This window comes from Onychostruthus taczanowskii, unplaced genomic scaffold, assembly GCF_017590055.1.
Source record: "Onychostruthus taczanowskii isolate IOZ18803 unplaced genomic scaffold, ASM1759005v1 scaffold8, whole genome shotgun sequence".
Lineage (NCBI taxonomy): Eukaryota > Metazoa > Chordata > Aves > Passeriformes > Passeridae > Onychostruthus > Onychostruthus taczanowskii.
The window spans coordinates 11,509,036-11,525,628 of NW_024505892.1; the positions used below are offsets into that span (position 1 = coordinate 11,509,036).

At 37.3% G+C, this 16,593-nt stretch overlaps 1 protein-coding gene across 3 annotated transcripts in view; it reads right to left on the reverse strand.

The window, feature by feature from the left end:
- The window catches only part of SYNE1 (spectrin repeat containing nuclear envelope protein 1), a 289,742-nt gene that overhangs the window by 66,238 nt on the left and 206,911 nt on the right, over positions 1–16,593 (reverse strand). The window contains exons 96-108 of one of the 3 annotated variants that reach the window (XM_041424007.1): positions 16,322–16,513; positions 15,699–15,746; positions 12,010–12,141; positions 11,296–11,402; positions 10,080–10,230; positions 9,135–9,266; positions 8,819–8,974; positions 7,819–8,028; positions 6,389–6,490; positions 4,525–4,644; positions 2,834–3,034; positions 1,427–1,600; positions 844–975 (exon numbers count right to left, since the gene is read on the reverse strand). In XM_041424007.1, the coding sequence (XP_041279941.1) occupies positions 844–975; positions 1,427–1,600; positions 2,834–3,034; positions 4,525–4,644; positions 6,389–6,490; positions 7,819–8,028; positions 8,819–8,974; positions 9,135–9,266; positions 10,080–10,230; positions 11,296–11,402; positions 12,010–12,141; positions 15,699–15,746; positions 16,322–16,513 (1,857 nt within the window). Of the gene's footprint in view, positions 1–843; positions 976–1,426; positions 1,601–2,833; positions 3,035–4,524; positions 4,645–6,388; positions 6,491–7,818; positions 8,029–8,818; positions 8,975–9,134; positions 9,270–10,079; positions 10,231–11,295; positions 11,403–12,009; positions 12,145–15,698; positions 15,747–16,321; positions 16,514–16,593 lie in introns of all 3 variants that reach the window. The other 2 variants (XM_041424009.1, XM_041424008.1) reach the window with 2 other exon arrangements.

Here is a 16,593-nt window from a genome sequence, read left to right on the forward strand (position 1 = left end):
TAATGGCATGGATCATGGCAGACAGCATTCCTTCAGTAAATCTGTGGAAAACACTAATGTAGGGAGAGTGGCTGGGACAAAAAATGACAGACTGATTCCAGAGACTCTTCACTAAACTTGGGGCTGGAGACAGCAGAAACCTTGGAAGGCTAAAGAAATGCAATGTCTGCACCTTGGGGTGACTAGTTGCATGTCCCAGTACAGGTCAGGAAGGAAACTGGCAGTGTATTTAACCTGGCAGCTTATCAGGCAAGGCACAGCACGGGCCTATATTAGAACTGTGGAAACCAGATGAAGTTATTTCATTATCCTTATCTAGGTGGTGCTGATGAGGCCAAATCTACTCCATCTGACTGTGCTGTGACCCATGTCTCACTGAGCTGAGGAAGAAGGAAGTAGTCAGGGTCCAGTGTAATAACCAAGTTATTTAGGGACCTAGAGCACATGTACTTCACAAAGAGGCTGTGGGAAATATGCTTGCTTTAGACTGACAAACAAGGGCCAGTCTAACAAAGATCTACAGCTGTTTTCAGTAAAATTAAAAAGATGATAGAGGTAAATTCTCCTCAGTAGTGCCACACAATATAAAAAGGATAATGGTGACAAAGCTGAAAGTTGATGTTACTGACTGGGCATTACAGAAAACCTTTTATACTAGATTTTGGTGTAGGACTGCAACTAGTCCCCCGGTCAGCTGTGGGATCTCACACTTTTGAGGCTTCCAAAGCTGTTGCTGATCCAGCCAAGACAACTGTAATGCTTCAAGTGGGAGGCTGGACTAGATGACAGGCAGAGATCCCTCCAACCTCTGTTTTCTGCAGAGAATGTTTACAAAGCACCAACCTGAAAAAGTGTAATCCGGTCTCTAAGCCTGTCCTCCGTCTCTTCTACCAACCCAACAGTGGGGATGTTTCCTTCAACAGACTCCAGCTGTCTTGTGAGTTCCTGATAATCTTCATCCAGATGCATCCAGGTCTACAAGCACAAATTATCCATGTATATGGTGAATCTGGGTATCTAGAAATTTTATTACTTTTTTCTTTTTTTTTTTTTTTTAAATCTGAAGTCCTACAGTTAGCTATAAGTACAGAAATAACAGCACAAATGTTCAGTGGACCTGTAAAAAGACACCATCCCTGTGCCAAGCTCAACTTTTGCTAAATACACATGGATAAAACTGTCATGCTCTCCTTAACCAGATAAAGATAAGCAACTCTTTAGACTTAGAGGAACACAACTCGTGCCACCTGAAGGTCGCAACACTTAAATAGAAAAGACGCACTGTGTGTAGTCTATCAGTGCTTTGAGTGTATGACAAAATGGACTGACGCTCATCAATTCTGTCCAAGCACAGGAAATCAGCATTATAGAATATCCTGGTGGCTGATCACAATGAAAGTACAGAAAAGGCCACAGAAATTCTCACCTCTAGAATGTATTCCAGCTCCACACCTTGCTTATGAGCCAGCTTTAATACAGCTGAAGCTCGTGTCATTATCTCTGAATGTGACTGAGTTTCCTTCAAGAGGGCAAGGCTACTCATCTTTCTAAAAAGTGTTTCTGTCAGGATCATGTGAGACTCCAAACCTTGAAAATATTCCTGAAAAATTCAGATGTGAAGGAGAGGGAGAATAGAAAAGAGAAAGTGCAATTATTACTCAATTCATTACCACTAAAAGAGCATTTTAAGACATAAGCAGTACAATCATGTATCGACATAGAATTAGGTAAACCTTTCACTCCAAAGCATTTAATGAAATCAAACATAATTTAAAAAAGACAATGGTCTATTCAAAGAAAGGAGTCAGTCATTCTTTCCACACAAATTCCATCCTGACCCTCATTCCATAAACAAAACCAGCTTAAATCAGATAAACAACCCCAAAAATTTCTGCCTAATGAAAACGTGGAAAATACTTGTCCTATTTATGGGTGCTATTACCAAATGTAAATTTCTGTTGAAAACAAATGGAGTGGTGGATGAAATTGCTATGTAGCATGATAGGACAATACTAGGAATTTGTTATTAGAATAATGAACAAAATGCAATCCATCTGGGTTCACCTCCAACAAAGCATTTGAAACTCAGTCTGTCAGAACAGTTCACTGGCCCCAATTTAAAATACAGTCTAGCCCACTGTTCTGAAAAGCTCCTGAACTGAATTTTTTAGGAACAGAAGGTTAGCAATTTGCTCTTCATAAGTGTCCTGATTTCAGCTGGGGTAGAGTTAATTTTCTTCTTAGTAGCTGGTATAGCAATGTGTTTTGGCTTTACTATGGGAATAATGTTGATGACACACTGATGTTTTGTTTGTTGCTGAGTAGTGTTCACCCTAAGTCAAGGATTTTCCAGCTTCCCTTGCTCTGCTAGTGAGGAGGTGCATGAGGAGCCTGGAGGTACCATGGGCAGGACAGCTGACCAGAACAGGTCAAAGGGGCATTCCATACAATAGAGCCTCATGTTCAGTAAATAAGCTGGGGGGAGCTGTCTGGAAGCTGCTGATTTCTTCTTGGGGACAGGTTGGATATTAGTTAGGAGGTGGCAAACAACTGTATTGTACATAATTTATTTATTTCTCTTGTGTTTATTTCTCTCTCTCCTTTCCATTACAGTTATATTGACTATTGCAATGATTTTTATTATTAGTGCTATTAGTATTAGTATTCATCTTTCAACCTACAAGGCTTACCTTTGCTTCTGATTCTCCTTCCCCCCAAGGAAGGAACACATAAGGAGGAAGCAGCTGTGTGGTTCTTAGTTTCCCACTGGGGCTCAAGCATGACAACAAGCTTACAGTCATTACTAGTCCTGAAATATGTCCTGGTTTATTACCTTATGTTTTTCAAGCAGCGACTGAACCTCTTCCTTGGAAGAAACAATCATTTTCTGGTCACCAGCCATTTTTTCTTGGCCTGTTTCTACCAGGTCAGCCAGGTCCTGCAAAGCCCGCTCATACTGCTTCTTCAGAGCCATATTCTGATTCAGATCACTCCGCCTGGATCCAATGATCATCAGCAGCTCATCATACTTATCCTGGGGGACAAAGGGCAACAATGGTGGGTCTTATTTCACACCTTACAGGTCCTTCCTAGAAGCAACCTTACTGTCCCTGTACTTTCTGTGAATACTAGCAGAATAACATTTATTTCCAGCTCAAAAAGAGTTTGCAGATATACTGACTTCATTGATAAATTAACTCGCCATTTAAAGACAGAAAAAATAAGCAAGACCTGCAACTCTCTGAAGTACATGCATTTGGGGAAAAAATAGCAGAATTCCAAAGGCTCATGTAAGTAGCAAAGATTTGGCTTAATGCATCAAAAAATAGTGACTACCATGCAATGCAGATGCTGTTTACATTTTACTTTTTATAATGCAGAGAATTGCATGGATTCCATCATGGATACAGACCATAGGCATCTCAAAGTCAGGTTTGCTTCCCTCTCCTTCCCCAGAATCTAATTGGTAGCAAGCATGATACATACAACTTACTGCAATAACCAAAATAAGCCATACTTTTGATCTATGCAAGACATTCCAACAACAAAAATATCTCTATGATCATCCAGTGCTACAACAAAGTGCCCACGCTCAGACTGCAGCTGGCTTTCCTAGCCTTAAACAGAATTTTGTGAGAAGCAAAACTGTCAGAAAAAGCCAAAGAAAGGCTTTTCCAAAAACTGTAATGAAGGAGAGGGGGAGCATAATGGCACATACACTGAGAAAAAAAAAAAAAATAAATACCCAAACAAACCAGGAGGAGGTGCTAAGACCAAAAGGATAAAGAAATGGGCAAAAGACACATTTCTTAGTGATTTATTTCTTAGTCATTCGTTTTTAATTGATATCACTACCTAGTTGGCTTAGTAAGTTTATGGTCCAGTTTCAACTCTTTTATTTGCTTCCAATTTATTATTACATCATTGTAAATGGTAAAATTAATTCATAAACCTTCTCCTTGATATTTCCTCAAGCATTCCCTTGCATCAGCCAAACTGTTCAAAAAGGACTTTCAACAGGTTCACAGAAGTTGTGGATCAATTGCCCACATGTATTGACATAGGAGGTGTTCTAGGAAAAGCAGAACCTTTCCAGTTTCAGGTCTCACTTCACTCTCTGTCCTCCTTTACCCCCTTCCTTCTCTGAATGATAGATGTGAGACAGTACTAAACCACAGATCATGAGACTCTGGTGAGAAAAGGGATGAACCTTCAGCAGACAAATTTATGTTTACATGATTAATGTCATCTGTGTGAAAAGGGAGTGGATGAGAGCTGGCAGAAAACATGGTTTTGTAGATTTTTACAATTAATACTGCTAATATCAGAGATGTCAGAAAATCTGAAGAGGCAAAATTGTAAAACGAGGTGAACCAGACAAAACATAATCTTTTATACATACTGAAATGCCTTAAAATCCCTTTTCCTAAACTACCTGATGAATAATAAAAAGTATTCCTTTGCTTTCACAGGTGAGAAAGGTGATAGGATGGACAGGTCTAGGATGGAACTAATGAACCATACCTGGATTTTAGACAATTCTTGTACAGAAGGTTGGTCAATTTGTAGCTTGTCTATACGCTTCTTTAATTCATTGATTCCAGCATCTAGTTCCTTTAAACCTTCTTCTGCCTGCAGTATGACCTGTATATGAAAATTATATTGCTCAGTTTTAAGTTTCAGTAACAGTAGTGTAGCTGGCCTATGATCAGATTTCTTTCTGCTTGAAGTACCAATCACACCTTCAGTGTGCTGAAATTTTAAAGGATGAAACTTTAAAAGATGGATTTTAAAGGAAGGAAACATATTAATTAAAAGTTAGGAAAGCCCAGTTTTTTTCTTAAAGTTAAATAAGCATATCATTATCAATTTTTAATAACAAGCTGTTTTACTATCATATAAAATACTATGCTTAGTATTTTTTATACCAAACAGAGCTATGAAATTCCATGCTTTTAACTATACAATAGAGGCCCCAAATATTTTTTTTAATGTAACAACGTCATTTAAAGAATTTTTCTTTATTAACAGTCATTCCTGTGATCTCTGAGCACCAAGAAATCAACCATCACAGCAGAACCCACGTATGAATGCAAAGAGCTCTGCGTAGTTCCATTTCAAGACTGGGATGGGGCCAACATTACTGTCAATGAAAAGACTTGTACCTCTTCTTTTGCAATTGGAAAACTACAACTTAAGAACACAGACTGGTATTTGCAAGTGCCTGAAGGCGATGAGTTTTTTTCCAGTGGAAGCTACAAGCATCCCTAGGCGTCTGCTGAAATAACACATGCAGATTATAACAAAGTTAAAAGTGCAAGGTAGATTCCTGTACTTAAAGTCCTTTGTTGAGGCCCTTTCTGGAAGCTTCCTATCCAAATAATTTTAAACTATGTATGTGAAGTAGAACTCCTGCCTTTCAGCAGCATGGAGTTTGTACAATACAGTCACTACACTTGCATTTCATGCAACTGAAGTCACCAGGCTGATTAAGAGCCTTACCTCTACTTTATTAATCACATATTGAACAAGCAGCAATGCTTTTAAATCTGAATGTTTTATCAGCCAAGGGAGATTTTCTGCAACAAATAATTGCACTTTCTTTTGTTAACACATTGTTTTCCTAGCTGGTAGTTAAATTAATCATACTGGAAATAAATTTTTGCCAATGTTTGGCATCACAAGTGATAGAAAAGAAAGACACAGTATGAACCTCTTTTTTTCATACAGAAGACATATACTCCTTCAATATTTGAATGTCAGGTATATAAAGTCCAGTATTTCTGTTTAGCTGAAGGGTAACTCTCTTCCATTTAGCCACCTGCTGGCACCAGACATCACTAACAAGAAATATCTACAAAAAGTAGCCTCATTCATTTTTCTCACTGGCAAAACAAAAACAAGAAAACAGGATGTACTTTTTCATATAAATAATTAATTATTCATCAGGCCATTCCTGATAAAGAAATAATAACTGCTGCCTTAAATTGAGTAACAGTAAAGACATCACTATAAACCAGTGGGCAGGAAAGTGCCCTTGGTCCTTATTAAAGTTTAATAGTCAAACAATTTAGCAAAACTCTGGACTTTTTTTGTTTATTGAAGTTTTATTTTTTTCATATACTGCCCAGTATAAACCTAACTAGGTACTAGGTCAGCTGGGGAGATGAGAGAGACACTTTTGCTAGGGTTTTTTTGTTGTTGTGCCTTTTTGTTTTATTTACTTATAAATATGTGTAATACACTCTTGGACATACTTATTTTCTTATACTTAATGTGAACATCTATGTTCTCCCATTTAAAGGAACAGTTCTCTAGAATCCATTTATACTTTGGATAAAAACTTTACTTCTTCCCCTCTCCCCAAGTGACAGATATGTGGTAGTACCTGCATTTGTTCTGTTTCTGGTCTGTCACCTGCCTCTGCTAATTTCTGTAGAAGTAAGTATTTGTTATCAGCCACCGATGTAAACATGAGCTTCAGATCATTCTACAGGAGACAAAACCAATAAATTACAGCCAATCACAGCACAAAACAACTGAAAAATATCCTATGCTTCAAGAAGTTTAAAGCATTAAATATTACATGGTAGCACTACAGCATAAAAACTATTCAAAAAGCATCACAATTAGCTGATACAAAACATTTAACGGTGCTGAAAATCCAGCTATGGAAACTAAGAGCTAAAGGGACTAACACTTAAATCATACCCCATGAATGCACTTCTACTTTTGCCTTCCAATTAAATGATTAATTACTAAGAATCATTATCTTAATGTAAAAAAAAAAATTCTTGTGCAGTTTATTCAACCACATATGATTGTAAACAAGCTTTGTTTTACTTTTTAAGGCAAGTTATTTTAATTACAAACTTGAGCTAATATAACACATAAGTAAACAAGACCTCTGCACATTACAGGGCTAATCACAAGCTGAAAGTTTTACAATATTTTATCAGAACAGACACCTAAATATTACTTAATAATTTTGCTTAAATACAATTAATCATCTTTTATTGCACTCAACAGAAAATTATCAGCACATTTTTCTGAGACTTTCAGCATTACATAAGAGGTGCATTAATGATTTAGTACTTATTTTTACATTCAGTAATTATTTTAAATACTGAAAACCTCTAAGAATAATGCAATGAATTCTAATCAGCCTTGATGTCATCAGCAAAGGGAAGTCTTTCATTGAAAAATGGGAGATTGCAGAGGAATGATTAGGGAGTTAGAAAGGAAATCTAGTAGTAAGACTCTATGCAAAGATGACCCAATCTAAAGACAAAAGGTTTTTTTTTAAAAATTTATGGTTTTTTTTAAATTAAAAATAAACCCTACTGAAAGGCTTTATATATTAATGACAATGATAATGACAACAACAATAATAATAGGAGATAATGCAGACACCAAGTAAGATCTGAAAGCATTTCTGAAGCCTGAAAAGTTTTCCGTAAGTGCACATTTCTCCACTTATCAGCATTTTTTATACCTGCACAGACTTCCTTTTTTTTTTTTTAATACCTTCCTTCCATTTTTTTATACCTTCCACAGACTACTTGCTGTAGTGCCAGCAGGGTGAGACAGCACAGAAAAGATTATCACTTTACAGTAATTGCATGAGTTTTAGAAGCCTTCCAGTGGAGAGTTTATATTTTGAGTAATTATTAGGGTATCAAATATTGCATAGCTTGAGAAATTTGATTTTTCAATAAAAAACCTGTGACAACTTTGTTCTTTTGATTTGGCACGAAAAATTCACAGCCTTTATATCCCCATTTGACACAGACCTCTGTTAATTTCAACACCTCATACCTTGAATGTGATGATTTGCTGGAGCCGTCCTTTCATCTGGTTGCATCTCTGATTTACCACCGACTCCAGTAAGGTCAGTCTTCTCAAGAGACAATCCAAAGTGTCTTCTATAATAACCCTCTTATCACTACTCTCAGGAAATATCTGAGCAAACAAATTCTTGTTCTTATCCACTTCTTCTGTTATATCTTTGATTTCTTTGGCAAGAGACTAATTTTGTAGAAAAACAGAAGTGACAATTAGACATTCCGGAAAGGAGGTAAACATTGCCATAGCCATAGCCAATTTTGCAATGATGTAGTGAATTTTTTACATGGCTGGTAGAAACACACATGAGAAAAAGATGGAAGCTACAGTAATCTCTGATAGTAAAAATATTCCATGCTCCAAGGAAAACAAGTGCTGGAACAGAAACATCTGGGTTGGATTAAAATCTAGCCCAACCCTCCTGAGGTAAATACGGACATCTTCATCTAAATCAGGATGCTCAGAGCCCTCTCAAGCCTGAATTTGAATGCTACCAGAGATGGGACATCCACCTCCTCTCTGGGCAACCTGCTCCAGCACTTCCACACTCTAATTTTGAAAGATTTCTTCCTTATATCTTGTCTGAATCTATCCTCTTCAGTTGAAAATCATTGTTCCTTTGTCCTATTGCCTCTCTCTCCCCCCCACCACTCAATTCTTTCCACCTCCCTCACCCTTAATTAATGTTGATGAACCTGTGCTGTTTCTATATCTCAGAGTATTCTTCCCTCTTTTTCACTTTGTTCCAATTTCGACAATGTGGTGTTCGCTAATCCTTAGATGTTAAACAGAAGAAAGAGTCCATGCTTTCTGCAACATTCTCTACATGGCCAACTGCAGAATGCTGCAGTTACACAGAGATTATGTCAGCGACATGTCACTTATCCAGGATTTTAACACCTTTGTTCTGAACACTACATAAAATGCACACTTATTGGCAATTAAAAGAAACTCCTACTCATGCATTCCTCACCTCTTGCTTGCAGAGGTAGGTTTCTGTTTCTTCTTCTGGCAACAGAGCTGTAGCAACAAAGACTTGCTCTTCCACACCATCCAGCCACACGGACGTGGCAGTGACACCATCATACAGCTTCTGTTCCAGATGCAGGGTCTCCTCCACCCGTCCAGCCTGGGCAAAGGAACCAGAGAAGTCCAGCATAGAAGTACAAGACAGTCTTCCCAACTTCTAGTATTTGGGAAAGGCCTGGATTTCCAGGTCATAGCCAGAGGAGTTTTCACTGTTAATGTGGCTTTGCAGTAGGACAGGTGTAAAGACAACTGAAAATTACCTCAGATGAGACATCTTCAAAGGCCTGATTCAATTCAACCAGCACTGGTGACACTAAGGATTTATCTTCATCCTGTGTCTCCTCCTTATACAAAGGCATTCCAGGTATTAGTCTGTTTGGTCTGCTATAAAGCTGCTGAGAGAGAAGCACTAATTAGGATGCATCTACCATATGTAGGGCACAAAATTCAGCTGTACAGATTCCCTACTGACTGAGGCTATCACCTGCTAATGCTCATGGTCCTCCCACAAATGCTCCTTGTCATGAATATTTTGCATAAATATTACTCAACAGGAGGTTCACTACAAATGCAGGATAAATGCTTGTAGCCAGAATTAAAAATTACTAGTTTTTACCAAAAATATTATCAATTACTCTTTAATTAATACAAGCTATTTAGAACTTTGGAAGCTGATTAATGGAGCCTTATGCAAAGAAGAGTGGATTTGGGTCTATTAACAATAAAATGGAAGATGCATGTTAATACAGACTTTGGTTTGTCCCCAGTTTAATTGATTAATCCCCATTTCTTTCACGAAAAATACTCTTCCTAAAATTCCTCACCCAGTAAGATCAAGAATTGAATGTATCCAATAAATTCAAACTGATAATAACAGTTTTCCTCTAAGCTGTTGCCAGAGTACTGATCAATTCCAGAGTGATGATTTGCTACAGAATTATCCTGAGTTAGATAAGTAGATATACACTTTTGTCTGAGCTCTTTCTTCCTTTCTAGTTCATTAACCTGATGGTAGTGCAATTCAAATCACTTTGAACATAAGCAGTGCTGGCGCCAATATGCAACAGTTTTTAAAGGTGTCACAAAATAAATTTCTCCATATCTCATGCCTTAACTACAGCACATTAATGGATCTACATATTGTACCTCTTGTTGTAACAACTACTTTCAAAGGGAAAATGGAAAGAGAAATTTAAAAAAGCTACCAGCTGTTCTTTTTCCAAAGCTTTCTGGAGCAGTCTCTGCTTGGTACTGAATTCCTGGTATAGGATTTCCCATTTCCTCTTCATCTGTTCTTCAGATGATGGCTTCTCACCTTCTAAGACTAGTTCCTCAGAGAGTACATCAGGCTTCTCACTGAATCAGAAGATGCATAAAGGTTTAATAAATACACAAGTTATAATAATTTAAAGTTATAATTTTCCATTTGGAAATTCTACATTTAAATTAAGTGCTACTTTTTTGACTTGGTGGCACCTTTTGGTTTTGTTTTTCCAAAAATAACACGAAGGGTGGTTTGAACAGAAAGATGTTCTTATCTGATGAAATACAATGCACTTTCGAAAAGACTGTTTGAAGTTGCAAGTACCCAAAATAAGTAAAAAACTCCCCAAACCAGACTGGGGGTTATACTACATTGAAATGTAACCTATAAAGAGCTTTTAATTCAAAGCATGAATTAAAATAAATATTTTATCTGACTTTTTCCTCATCTCCTTTCTCAAAATGGTGAACTATGTCCTTCCTTCACAGTTTAATGAAAGAAAAACATATGACTTTAGCTTTGGTAAACAGTTAATCACACATACAATTTTCTGCCTGGTAGTTTGTGGGGGTTTTTTTTGTTTGTTTGTTTGTTTGTTTGTTTTTGTGTTTTTTTTTTTTAATTTCTATAGTACACCATCACTCGACAGAAGTAAGCCTCAAGCAGAAGGAGACTGGTTGAGTAATTTCTGGCATTAGAGGGCTTCAAAAGGAAAAATACTTTCTAATTGCAGGAAAAATAAAATTAAGCAATGAGTATCTCATCTGAAAAGATCTGGTTACAATGGCAGATGCCAATGTTTGAGATGGATGTGATTCACACACTGCAATGGCCCATAAAGTTACAGTAACTGATCCACTGCTTGTCTAATGAGTCTCACTAGTCTTCAATTTTAGTGTGACTCCTGTTAATAAGAATAAAGAGCATTTCTAAATGCTGAAGGTGATCTATTATCACAAAACCGTTTGTGTAACTGTATTATCAGACCCGTAGATTATAAACCAGGACTCCAGTAGCTTTGGTGCTTTATAAAAATGATAAAACAAAACAAAAAAAACAAAAATTAGAGGACAATGGGCAGAAGAGGGATGTAAGCATAGGGTTGACAAAGTACAGCCACAGAAATTTATGTTTTGGAACAACACATGAAAGCACACCTTATAGACAGCCCTTCAGTAGAGCTTTGCTGCGTTAGGATCTCTCCTCCACGGCATGCTACTGATCGAAGCAGATTCTTCTGCTCTTCTAGCTCTTGTTCCAGCTCCTAGCACAGCAAGTCACACAAAACAGAAGAAATCTCAAACAGACTGGTTTTGCCTTGGAAGGATATGTCTACCTTGTTTAACTGCCATGCAAAGTTAGCTGAGCTACTTCTGAAATGGCTTGCTTGAACACCAAAAGTAGTCCAAAATATCCAGCCAGAGACACAGAAAAACTTGGTACATAAACTGGATTACTGAACTAATTAACTGGTACAATGCAGTTTCTGGAACCTACCCTAGTAAGAATATCTTCAAATCATTCAACACAATATATAATGTAATACGTGTATCTTTGCTTGTATGAAGACAAAGTTATTATTTTGAGTATTATCATCTCTCCTTAGAGTAACTTAAAGGGTTGATTCAATTTTATTCTGCTGATGGACAAACTTTATACTACTGATTATGTGAGTTGACCATGGTCATCCAAGTCTAACCTGCCTGCCTGTTACAGATATAAGACAGGGAACTCAGATGCATCATTACCAAAGCAGCGAGTATGAAACAGTGTAAAAATTAATATTTCAGTGGGTATATTAAGAAGAGTGGCTCAGCTATAGCATTAAATGCAATCTAAAGATGGGAGTAAAAGAAAGGCAGAACACCAACTTTCTGCTGCTGTAGGGTACTCTGCTGCTGCTGTGACCGAGTAGTTCTTGCTTGTGCCAGCCATTCTTGAACACTGGGGCTTTGTGAGGAAATGTAGTCCAGATCACTCTCCTCCTTTTCTTGTAACGATCCCTGCTTTAAGAAATAGACATTAAAATTTAAAAAAAAAAATCTCCTACATTGTTAGAGAGCAGGCAGGTTCAGCTCATCTACACAAAACCTCACAAGTTCCTGGCCCATGTAAATTCTGAAGTGAGCAATGACTTTAGATTTCTGACTTTTACTGGTTTTTGGTTACTAGCAAGAAAAGCATCCCTAAAAATGTAAAAATAAACATGCACTTAGCAGAATCAGAGACCACAGGTCAGAGACCTTGGACTGATGCTTTTCTAAAGACTGTTCTGCTTCTAAAAACCAGCTTTCATCTGCAAAGGAGTGTGCAGCTTTACCCAGCAATGCAGAGATTCAGTGGTTTGTTTCTGCCAGGTTTTTTTATCTAATTAAAACAATTTTTTTTTTTGTCTAGTTGAAAAGGAGAAAATTCTGGTTGTCATTCTGGTCAATATTTATTTATCAGTAAGTACATAACTCTATGTTCGGCAGAAACACACTGGGTAAACAGCAGATGAAATGATGTGAACAGCAGAGAAAGTAAGAGAGATCAAACCACAGAATGTTAGAACAGCACAGCAAAAGCAACAGGTCCTTCCATTCATATCTCTACCATGTTTTTCCAACATGAGTGATTAGACAGGCTTTCTGTGTAAGCAATGCAAAAAAGAACAAATGCCTCAATAGCTCAAAAATTTTTTATCAACTTCTTGGCTTCAAAAGTCCATGCTGCCTGTAAGTTTAAGTAATTTTAGCAGCCAATGTATTCAAATGTAGGTATTTTAACATGCTTGGCTTTATGTTACACACAGACATGTAGGCCTGGCTACTTAGATGTACACATCTCCCTGGACTTATTTAATATTTCTTGCAGTCATATGATTGTAGAGCTTGCACCTTTTTGGTTTTTTTGAAAGCTTCAAGATCTAAAACTGGGGCTTAATATTTCTCCCATTTTGTTTATATATTTCATTTTTGTAGGATTCCTATTATGCCCACGATTCAGCTTTTATTCCAAATAGATTAAGACTGACAAATGGTTCAAAAACAGGCTCTCCAAACCACAGACTCTCTGCCTTCCAGGTGACATTTCTCAAATCAGACAGGGACCAGCATGGCAGAAGGTGGGTGCAGAAATTGTACTTGCCCCAGCTGGTGCTCCTTATGGTAACAGCTGAGATGGATCTCTGCCACCAGTGACCCTGGCACCAGCCACTGAAACAGTGGCAGAGATTTGCTAAGTAGCAGAAGGTTAGGTGTAAGATTTTAACTTTGGGGGATGATAAGTCTACTGAAGTTGAAAGGACTGATCAGTGTTAGAGGTGCAAAACAAAGAAGTAACTGGTGCTGCAAAGAACCATTAGCCCTTGCTTTATGAAATGACTTTGTTTTACTAAGGTTCCAGTTTGCAGGTAAACTCTGATACTTTACTTTTTAGGAACAAGTTTCTGGAAAGCTGACGTAGCTGGAGTGTGAACTATGTTATTACAGAATGTCAGACTGGTCAAAGAAAATAGTATGTGAGAAGTAAAGAAGATCTGGAAGTATAGCTTTTCTGTTACATATTAGGAAACAGACAATGTTTCTGTAAATTGGGGGGGAAAAAAAATCTGCTTAATTTTATATACTCTAGGGACCACAGTTATTCAACTTGTAAATTTCTTTAGAGAACAGTATCTAGTTCTTCCTTGCATTTGAGTGGGCTGGTTGATTTCAGCTACATTTTGGGTCTTTTTCTCTGGGAAGAGGACTGAGAAGATACAGTTTTGGAATTATACTGACATATAATTAATAGTCTCATGGTTCCTGCAATAGCAAGGAGTGTAAAAGGGATTGTGGTATTTGTTGATGCAATGAGGTTTTTCAAATATGCTACTGTGCATACTTTTTAGATCAAAAGTATTTGTGAACCAGATTTTACCATTGTCAAATTACAGAATGAAAGTTTGAAAAACCTTACATTTGCATTTACAGTCGCATTTTCACTTGAAGTCTGTCTGAAGGAACTGTATTATGTTTTCTTTAAACAGCCAGGAAAGTACGAGCTTGAACTTGTCTTTCCCAGCTACTGTCCAGTCTAGCACAGAAATAAATGGAAAATCCCTGAAGACGATTGTGATGAAATTGATCTTTCGAAGGATTTCAGAATTATACAAACTTATATGAGGTACACTTTTTCTTGTGAAACTGGAGTCGCTCCCCTCCCACACACCCTTTGCAATAAAAAGTAAAGAAACACTATCTGTTTTGTTGAGGGTTTTTTACTGCAGAATCTGTTCTACTGCTTTGTTTTTTAACGAGTCTGTGTTTCGTTGCCTCTAAACCAGAGAATAAACAGTAACAGATACAATACTTTTTGTGTATCAAAGTGCTACCTTTGGAGACTTTATAGTCTGGAACACTCCATGTTTCTGATTAGTTTCGCTAATTTTTTTTTATGAATAAAGAAGTTGGTGTCCAAGTCACCTTTTCTGTATTACTAGTGACAGTTATTAACTAAAATTAGAAGAAAACGGAAATTGTTCCAAGAAAGTCAGAGTATCTCATACTGACTCCTAAAGAGCCTTGTGCACAGGGATAACAGACAGGCTGAAATATGCTTTAAGGAAAATATAGCTCAGTCTTTATAACAGTCTTCCAGGGCTACTTGGGAGGTTCCTTCTTTTGGGAGGAGGCTGGTCTATTATCAGAATATCTGGAGACATGTAAAAATCTGAGTTTTTTACATGCATGAACAACAGTGCTGTTAGCTTGTAATGTTTCTCAATGTTAATACTGGCATTGGACAGAATTTGGGGCATCTGATGCTCTTGGCCTTAGTCCTCCTTAGTGTTTGGAAAATGACATTATAGAACTCCTCATTTGAAAAAAATTGCTCAGTGAAGATTAGAAGAGGTTATACTGCCTGTGTTTATTTTCTCACATGATCTGTAAAAGAAGTCAAACAAAGACTTGAAATTCATAAAGAAACTTGAGTCTTGCATTCATGCACCATCTTAAATTATTCATATTCTACATCTGGAAATTATTTTGTTATTTTAGATTTTAGAAGACCATCCAAAAATCTATTTTAAGAGTTTAAGTAAACTAAATCACACCACTGCATTTTAAAATATTGTTACATTTAGCAAACTGTGTGATGCCTTTCCACTTCACAGGTAATATATGAGAACAAAGTATCATGTGCCCACATGGTGTTGATAACTTTTCACTTGCCTAGTCATGAGATTTAATAAGCAAGAATAACATTAAAGTCACTTCATCTTAGAGGTAACAGGAACTAATACCTGGGGGGGGGGGGCCCCCTTTTTTTTTTATTTCTCTATTTTTCTGAAATTATGCGAAGTTTTAAAGCTATGCAGTTGCTTTGGACTAAAAATAGTTCTTAGAACATCAAGTGACTTTTCAAGCTAACCTCTCAGCAGACTTTAATCTGCATTACAAGCCAGAAATCTTTGAAGCTTATCATGTTTAATTTGCACAGCAAAGCCAAGAAAAGAAGTAAAAGAAAAGGCGGGGGGGAGGGGGAAGGGAGTCACAGCAGGGCAAGCAAATTCAAAACCAGTCAGTCACATTACATGGTTGGGTTTCTTGTATGTATTCGGTTCTCCACATGCTAGTTTGACCTAAAGAATGACCAAAAGCAACTGTTAAATACAATGAATTAGTGGCAATGAGCAGACCAAAGCTGCTAGAAATAGGAACCTAGGGCAAGACTGAAGTTAAATGAATTTTTGCTTATATAATGTTGTATTTTATATAATGCTGCCACCAAGTATTAGCCATAATTAAAATGTTCCCTTATGTTATCTGTTCACTGTGTTGTGCACACCATGAAAAAGCAAATATTTAGGATCATTCTTCTGTATGCCCCAGACCATACACAATCTAAACAGACTGGAAACAGGAATAGACTATATCCAGACCAAGCTAATCACCTATCTATTTTATTATTGTCCTTTCAGTAAAGATACTTAGGTTAGGATAGTTTTACCAAAAAGCAATGTTAACTTGAAAATTATCAACTAAAGCTTTCTAGACAGTTCTTTATTTTGGAGTTATAATTCCATTTACTAACTAAAGATTAATAACTCAAGCTGAATCAGTGCAACACTTTCACTCTTTTTCCCAGTTGCATAAAGTTGCTATGAAATCCCCAAACTCCTGCCCACCATGAGAACAGCTGGAAGGAGCCACTCACCCGAATGTTGATCTGTTTGTCGTGGAGCACTCTCTGCAGCTCCAGAAGGCTGCCCTTCAGTGTCCTGAGCTTCACAGCCAGCTGCTCTGCCTCATCCTTGGTGTGAGCCTTCCCTTCCATAAGTAAGTTCTCATTGTGCACGGACAACTCTGACAAAGCTACCACCTTCTGTTCTATTTCAACCAGCATGTTCTGCAGCAGCAAAAACAAAGACCCAAATTCATACATTTTCCAACACTTGTGACGTTTTCAGGCAAGATGACCTGTGGCCT